Genomic DNA, 8105 nt, shown 5'->3' with positions numbered 1-8105 from the left:
AGATTTTTAATTAAAATTATTGTTTTGTGCATTGCATTGTTTTTAAAAAAATTGTGTTAACTTAGGATAAAACTGCTCTCTGGATGTTTCATATACTGTAAAATTACATGGTGGGCAACAAAGCACATGTATATTAGCTTTAATAATGCTATAAACCCAAGCCTTTTACATGTGGAATAATGTCAATGGAAATGTATTTGTAGATTCATGCAAATATTTGAACTTTTCCAAATCTACACCATCTTAACGCCAACTAAACAATCTTGTTTCATTTTGCAGAGATGCTAAATATTCTGTCCTGCTAAATACAAAACTCTGAAACCACAACATTAGTACTATAGCTTAGATGACTTAGTTCACAAAATAATGCAAATGCTTTGTAGGCTTCAGTTCATTAGTCTCTTTGGCACTGAATATTAATATGTACAGTATTTTACCCTAGTATCTCCTAGTGCTTTGCAGGATACAAAGTCTCTGTGCTAAGTATCCTACTGTTCACTATTTTTTTTTTTTGGCCTTCATAACACTGAATGCCTGGTTTTGGCCTTGTAATGTAGACTGAGTTACTTGAAATAGTCTGTGTTTTAGAAAGGGAGGCCAGGAACTTGCTATGCTGGGACTCTTTCCTTCCGAAGACTTAAATACCCCTCAGCCAGGACATGGTTGGCAATACCTGGCTTGCTTTAAGTATGTGGAAGCGGTGCACTGAGGCCTGCATCCACCAGTGGTCCTTGCTTTGTAACCAGGGTGCAGGCCTAAAACAGTAAAGGGATAAAGGCTGTATAAATGTCATGCTCTTTTTACAATAAATAGAGTCGCATCATGTTGCGGTCAGTTCACAATTTGAGTTCTGTAAAGCAATGGCACCAGTGCAATTAGTAGAAGTTTTGCTAATTACTTCAGTGGGAGCAGGATTGGGCCCTACATCCCTTGCTTCCTTATCAACATCACTTCTATTAAAAAAAACACCAAACCTTAAATCATAGAAATGTATACAAAAAGAATGGTTTCAGAGTAGCAGCCGTGTTAGTCTGTATTCGCAAAAAGAAAAGGAGGACTTGTGGCACCTTAGAGACGAACCAATTTATTTGAGCATGAGCTTTTGTGAACTACAGCTCGCTTCATCTTATGCTCAAATAAATTGGTTCGTCTCCAAGGTGCCACAAGTCCTCCTTTTCTTTTAACGAAAAGAATGACAACAAAGATCTAGAATTACAACTTAAAATGGGATATAACTGACTGCTTTGGGAATTCAGAGAAGCATGATCAACACTGCAGCACCTTCAAGATGCCTGGTTTCTAGCAGAAAACTGGATACTGATGATGGTTAAAGGGTAGTAAAAGGCTTCATTACCTTTACTACATTCTGTAAGTTGTAACAGACTGGGTTTCAAGCAAAAAGAATTAGAACTAGACCGCTGTACTCTGGACTCTCCATCTTCAAACCTGTTGCTTCCCCATATTTGGTTAATCAAGTTTTATCTTGTAATCTAAAGAACACTTCAGCCAAGATTTGACATTAGCAATGCAAATTGACAACTGTTCCTACTCACAGTTAATAAGATTATACTGATTAGAAAAACACTAATTTTGGTTAGTGACTAACATGACATATCTTACAAGCGACAGATACTTGAGAACCATTTCCCTCTTTGCCTGTCTTTCTAAAGGTGTTTCACACCAGCTGCTCTTAAAATTTGGAAAACTAAATGGAACTAGAAAACGATATTTTTTAATTAAAGCTGACATTCAGTGTGTTTTCTATTAAATTAAGTAGAACAATAATAAGATAATGATTCATACGCACAAGCTGCATTTTGGTATTATCTGAGCATACAAGACAATATTAAAATGAAGGCTAGGAAACATAAGAACAAGAGTATTTTAACAGAAAACAGGTTCTCAAAATTTCAAAATCCTCCTTTTGCACGCCCTAAAAATTGCTGAATGCCACAGATTTTATTCTCACCTGGAATATAAAACAGAATTTGAACTAAAAATTACATGAAAAGGGTGAAATCAAATGACAATCTGTAGGATGTTGTCAATTTACTGCAAGGTTAACTCTGAAGGTACTGTACCTGCAAATGCATATTCTCGCATTAGGTATTATTAGATAAGTCGGGACATAACCTGATTTCTTTCATCCAAAGTTAGGAATTATTGAGGCTTTAACAGCATTACAAATATAAGATATAAATTAAACTGAAGCAGACACCTTCTGGTTAACAAGAAAACAGAAAAAGGGTTCAATAATGTGTTGCTTCCAGTTGCTTGCCTGTTTAAAAGTTTGTAAGTACTGCAGACACAGTTAGATGGAAACAATTTATGCTAGTGCCTAGCTTTCAGATTATCCATTACATAGTTATGATTTACTCTGTTCTAGTTAAATGCTAGACTGGTTCTATATGCAGGAAAGTAAAAGGAAATAAATCGATTTTCTCTACTTCTAAATTATAAAGCTCACTTTTCTTGATGTATATTTTTATAGTTGTGTCTTAGAGGTTATTTTAACATTACTGTGGTGAATTCTACACTTGTTTTTGAATTTCCAGCTTTTAAAAAAGTACTTAGATACTGTAACCTTGCCACGTTTCTGTATTATTTCCTTTATCTTCTGTGTTTGAAATTCCATTTTTAATCCTGCTGGGTAGGAGAGCATTTAATTCAAAATTGGTTCTGAGCAGAGTTCTGAATGTCTCAAGGTCCCTTAGAAAGTGGATATTTTAATCTGAGGATGGATATGACAAAATAAGGAAACATTTTTCTACTGGAAAAGTGAGAGAAAAGTTATATCCAAAGTCACTGTTCTACAATACACCTTATATCCATGGAGACTTCCCTAAGGTATGCAGTTACAGAAGTCTTTTCTGTCATAATTATCAGAATAAGAAGCAATTATAAACCCCATCATTATTAATGATAGTCTCTGAATCAAACAAACTTGTTTTTAATATGAAACTTAAATACTTTATTCTACAGCTATTTTAATAGGAGTGGAAACTTAACTATTCTGCATTTAAATAACTCCAAATGCTCCATTTCCAGCGCTTTCAGCTAGAATTAATAAATGTTTATCATAAAATCATGCTTTAGTGTTAAAATTGAATCTTTGTTGAAAATCATTTCTGGCACTGACTGAGTCTGCAGAATTTAAAATGATCTCTTCATTTCCCAGTCATTTTTGCTTCAGCAGTGGTTCTTCTTGCCTTTAGTTTTGTCAGAAGTGTTTTAAACATACTTTTGAGTCTCATCTCTCTCTCTTTGTCCTGACACATAAAAAAAACAGATAAACTGGTCTTCTGGGAAAAAAAAACCACCAACAAGGAGGGATGAAGAAATAAAAATGGAAATGAGTAGATACCAGTTTTAAGCATATGTCTGTACGAATGAGGCTTAATCACACACTTCATTTTGCAAATACAAAAAAGTCTTTTGGAAATGTATTAATTAAAAGTAAGTACTACAGACAAGCTGCTTTAGAGGGACTGCAGTCCTTTCCAAATTAGCATAACACTGGCGACAGCCATGGAAATTGGTTTAATAACCCTAAATAGTTACACCCCATTCCTAACACAAATGACCATGGACAGGTCTAGCCCCTCAGGCTGCTACTGTACCAGTTTACGTGGTCACTGACATTGGGTGGTGGGTATTCCTGTCTGAACACAAATCACAGAATGCATCTCCATTATTATTATAATATAATGATTTGTGAAGCATACAAGGCATCACAGCATTAAAAAAAATCCCAACAATTAAGGGACTAGCTACAGCGTTGACTTGGTAACTTGCACTAATGTGACATACACTTGGAGAGAGCTTTTGGTTTAGTGATCACAGTGGGCCAAGCTTCTGACATAATATGGGATTAGGATTTGCAGATACAATAGAGAACCAAGCAAACAGAATAGCAGTGATTTCAAACAATCCTTTATAGTCTTCTCTGGCAATTTTTATTTTGTTCTCAGCATTACACTCTTACAAAAATAACTGCCAAGGTATCCCCTTCTAATAAAGCTGCAGCTTTGAGGACAAAGTATTTGAGTCAAGTATCCAAATGCACAAACTCAAACCAACCTGTCCCCAGACTATTTCACTTTAAATGACAGGAGTAAATTACTCCCCCCGCTTCAAGATTTATGGGAAAAGTAAAAAAAAAAAAAAAAAAAAAGTATATTGAAATGGAGTCATCCAATTTTTTTTTGAAAAACTGACTCACTCACCTAACTTGCACCAGTCTAATCCAAATGATGTTTCTTTACACCTTACATTGACCTCATCATTTATTTTGCTTAGACTGCAAACTGGTTCAGAGAGATGTAGGACAGAGTAAGTGGTTATTCACGTCTTTTATTCGTAATAAATACATTTAAATACGTTGAGTGATATTATGGTTTGTTTACCAAAGATGAGCAATGACTTTGGAAAAATCTGGAAAACCCAAACAAGTTGAGAAACAGGCAGAAAAGCAGGCAACAGTGTACAATCAAAAGACTTCTGTCAGCCCAAGAATGGGTTCTTAACTTGAAAAGAAACTCATAATTGTAAAGCTTCCGTGGTTTTACCGACACCACAAAAAACACCTGAGAGCTGATCAGATGGCATTTTAGTTTAATTCAGGGGCTCTATTAGATTAATTTCCCCCTTTTTTTGATGAGTGATTTTGCATTCTGAAAACATTGCATAGTTTTTACCCAGGTTGATCAATCCAAAGAAAACTCACTGAGATTTCCATTTGCAGATTTTCTTTCTGTGTATGGGTGTGTTTTAAAAACTTTGTTTAACCAGACCAAGCAACTTTGTGGGCCAAAGCAAGTTGATAGGCAAAAGTTATGCTCAAAGTTAATCCATTAACAGTCTGGGAAGAAAATAAAATAAAAAACACTACAGAAAGTTGCAAGCAGCATGATTGCACTAAAAACCAGGGAGGGGTGGGGAGCATTTTACAGAATTTTTAGCTAAGTGAACTTTAAAACAGCAGGGTTGTTTAGTCCCAACAGCTTTCAAATATTTCCCAATGAGAGAGCAAATGAAATAGCAAAATACAAAAGAAAAAAAGAAACTTAACTGATGGTTGGAAGCCAGGGCTGATGGAGTGGAAAGAAAAGCTGACAGGCAAAAGAAATCAAGGCTTATCATTACAGTGTTTGCAGAGGGTGGAGGCTGTCCCAGGGAAGGCAGTGCATTTCTCAGGGCAGCTGGGCAGGGCTGTGCCAGAGAAGGGGTACACAGCTGACTGTCCGAAGGGGTTCAGTGTGGCGGGGAGAGGAGTGCCGAGGGGCTGCCCTTGGTTCAGATAGGCCACTAGCCGCCTCATCTCCTCCAGAGCCTGCGCCTGCATGAGGATGTAGTTCTTGGCCAGCAGCAGGGTGGCGATTTTGGAGAGTTTCCTCACCGAGGGGCTGTGGGCGTAGGGGATGACCGAGCGCAGCCCGTCCAGCGCGTCGTTCAGGTCGTGCATCCTCCGGCGCTCCCGGGCGTTGATGCTGAGCCGCAGCGAGCGCGGCTCTTTGGGCTTCTTCCCCAGGGCGCCCGCCTTGAGCTTGCCCTCCCGCTCGTACGCCGGGCTCCCCTTGGCCGGCTCGAAGGCGTCCTCCTCGTCCCCGCTCTGCTCGCCGCTGCTCTCCGCCGACTTGCCCAGCGGGGCGGGGCGGAAAGCCCCGCCGCCGCCCGCGTAGCCCCGCGGGCTCTCCGCCGCGCCGCGCCCCGGGCCGTAGGCGAAGGCGGACTGGCCGTAGCTCTGAGCCAGGGCCAGGTAGGGGTCGCCGCCCAGGGACTTCAGCTCGGCCATCGCCTTCTCGGGCAGGTCCCCGGAGCCCGGGAAGAGCTCGGCTCCCTGGGCGACACTCATGGGCGCACGGGGCACTTTGCCTGCGCCTTCCCCCCCGTCCCGCGCTGGGGTCTGCGCCCCTCCTGCGCCGCGCCGCGCCCCCCTCCTGCGCCCTGGTGGATCGCGGGGTCTGCGCCCCTGTCGGATCTCGGTCTGCGCCCCCCTGGGATCGCGGGTTTGCGCCCCCCCGGGGGGGTGTGCGCTCCCTGGCTGGGTGTCTGGCTGCGTCTCGTTCGGGTGCTGGCTGGCACCGCGCTGTGCCCTGGCTGGGGGCGGGATATGAATCATCTCCTGTCCCAGCCGCCCGTTATATTACAGAGAGGGGCCCGCTGGGATTCACCCGCCGCCCAATCAGAGGGATCTCTTTAATTAACGGGTTTGTGGGGCGTTAAAGAACCGGCAGGAGAAGCCAAGGTAGCGGCCGGGCGGGGACGGCTACTTAAGAGCCGCAAAGCCAGTGTGCTTCTCCCCCCCGCCCCCCCAAAGGCCCAGCCCTTCCCCACAGCCAGGTGTCCTGGGTGGTGCATTGATTTCCAGGTGGAGAGGACAGAGGCATGTTCAGAGCTTGCCATTTGATTGTGCTTTTAACGGAGAGGCGCCTGCTCGCGGCAATAAACGCGTTCCCTGCAGCAGCAAGGGCGGCAGCTAAAAGTCTGCGGCAATCGCCAGAGCGCTGCCGGCTTTCCAGGATCCACCCTTTGCAACTTCTGCCGCCCGGAGCCACGTGGGACCTCCCGGGGACGCTCTAATCACTACCCGTGTGACAACCTGCAGATCCTCTGTGCTCACTTCCACACGGGCACTGACCTAGGCTGGAGTCCTGTATCCCGAAAACTGGGACCCAACAGGCTTCCTTCATCGGGGCTGGAGCTTGAGCGATGCCGTTTGCTCTGATCTCCTTCCCGGAAGGGAAAGATCGCTCGGGGCTGGGGAGTCTGGCGTGACCCCTGCAGCCCTCCAGCTCACGCTCGCGCGACGGGAGGAAGCTTCATGGATGGGGATCTTGCAAACCAGCACTGGCCGTCAAACTTTTCTTTGCAAAACCAAGGCACAATGCTGAGGCCAAACAGACACCCCCGCCAACACACCTCATTAGGAGAAGGGAGGCAGTTGAAGCGAAAAAGATAAAAGTTTTAATCTGAGTCATTTGGTTTCTGCTACTGTGGAAAGTTTGTGGCGGTGAGATGCAGCCCCTTGCATTGTGCGGCCTTTACTTAAGTCTCATTCCTGGTTTTCCTCGCTCCACTTATCCCTTTACCATCTAGTGTGCCCTGGCGCTTTTGCTAGTCTCTAAGGTGCCATGAGTCCTCCTGTTCTTTTTGCGGATACAGACTAACACCGCTGCTACTCTGAAAGGAGGTCCGCACACCCTGCTCTTTCTCCAGGAGTCCACCACCTTTCTGCTCTTAAAAATATCAGCCCCGGAGAAAGGCGCAGTGGTTGTAACAAAATCCAAATGCACAACTGAGCCTATATAGTATCCAAAAAGCCCAGGCTTTGGGTGCCCATGAGTGTTGGAATGTGTAGTAGTCAAAGGCATGTTACCCAATATTCTTCTTTAAGAACAGAGTGTCTCTAGTCAGATCATTTTAAAGGATAAAACACAGATCCTTAATCCAACTATACAAAACAAAAACCAGGGACAGTCCTCTTCAAACTCTCCTCTACACCTGCCCTCACATAAAATCCCATATCAAAAGAAAACCCAGGGACTGGGGTGTGGGAGTTTTGAGTGAATATTTTAAATGGTCTCCTTCCAATATTTTAATATAATACAGATAATAATGTATACAGTCTGCTTTCTGTGAATTGTCCCTCAGACATGCCTATTGTGGGAAGGGAATCCATGGTCAGGGGCCTGGAAATAATAGGTTATGGAAGTTTTCACCTCTCCTGCACTGGTGTGAATCCGACTTGAATCATTAATGAACCAAAATCATTACCAGTTGATGGCTGTACAGTAGCCCCTGTGAAATAAATTGGTGATCCAAGTCCAGTCCCTCATGGGTAGAGACATATGTATATCACAAAAGAGAACAGGGCACTTGTCATAACTGCACCCTCTGAGGTCTGATCATTTGGGCATTATACACGCAACTCCCCAATGAGAGTAAGAGGCATTTTGCCTGCGTGAGGGACGGACAGATCAGACCCTTGTGTGGTAATCTCAGAAGAGGAGCAAAGGAGTGATTGGGAATAGAGACTGATTTACTCTTTCAGCCTTACCAGAAGTCTCCCCTGGTTGGGACTTATGCCCCCTGTTAAGCAGTAT

The 8105-nt window shown here is 43.4% G+C and overlaps 1 protein-coding gene across 1 annotated transcript; it reads right to left on the bottom strand.

Moving 5' to 3' along the window:
* Window positions 1-5058: 5058 nt before the first annotated feature.
* On the bottom strand, window positions 5059-5794 carry BHLHE23 (basic helix-loop-helix family member e23). Its single transcript, XM_073309739.1, has one exon. The coding sequence runs from the start codon at window positions 5792-5794 to the stop codon at window positions 5129-5131; it is 666 nt and encodes a 221-aa protein (XP_073165840.1). The 3' UTR covers window positions 5059-5128.
* Window positions 5795-8105: the final 2311 nt, after the last annotated feature.

Source organism: Lepidochelys kempii, chromosome 13 (genome assembly GCF_965140265.1).
Source record: "Lepidochelys kempii isolate rLepKem1 chromosome 13, rLepKem1.hap2, whole genome shotgun sequence".
In the NCBI taxonomy this organism is placed as follows: Eukaryota; Metazoa; Chordata; order Testudines; family Cheloniidae; genus Lepidochelys; species Lepidochelys kempii.
Note: the sequence above shows the minus strand (reverse complement) of the source record. Positions and strands in the feature narration are given on the sequence as shown.

Coding starts and splice junctions, on each gene's coding strand:
- BHLHE23 (XM_073309739.1), bottom strand. CDS start 5,794: ATGGCCGAGCTGAAGTCCCTGGGCGGCGACCCCTACCTGGCCCTGGCT.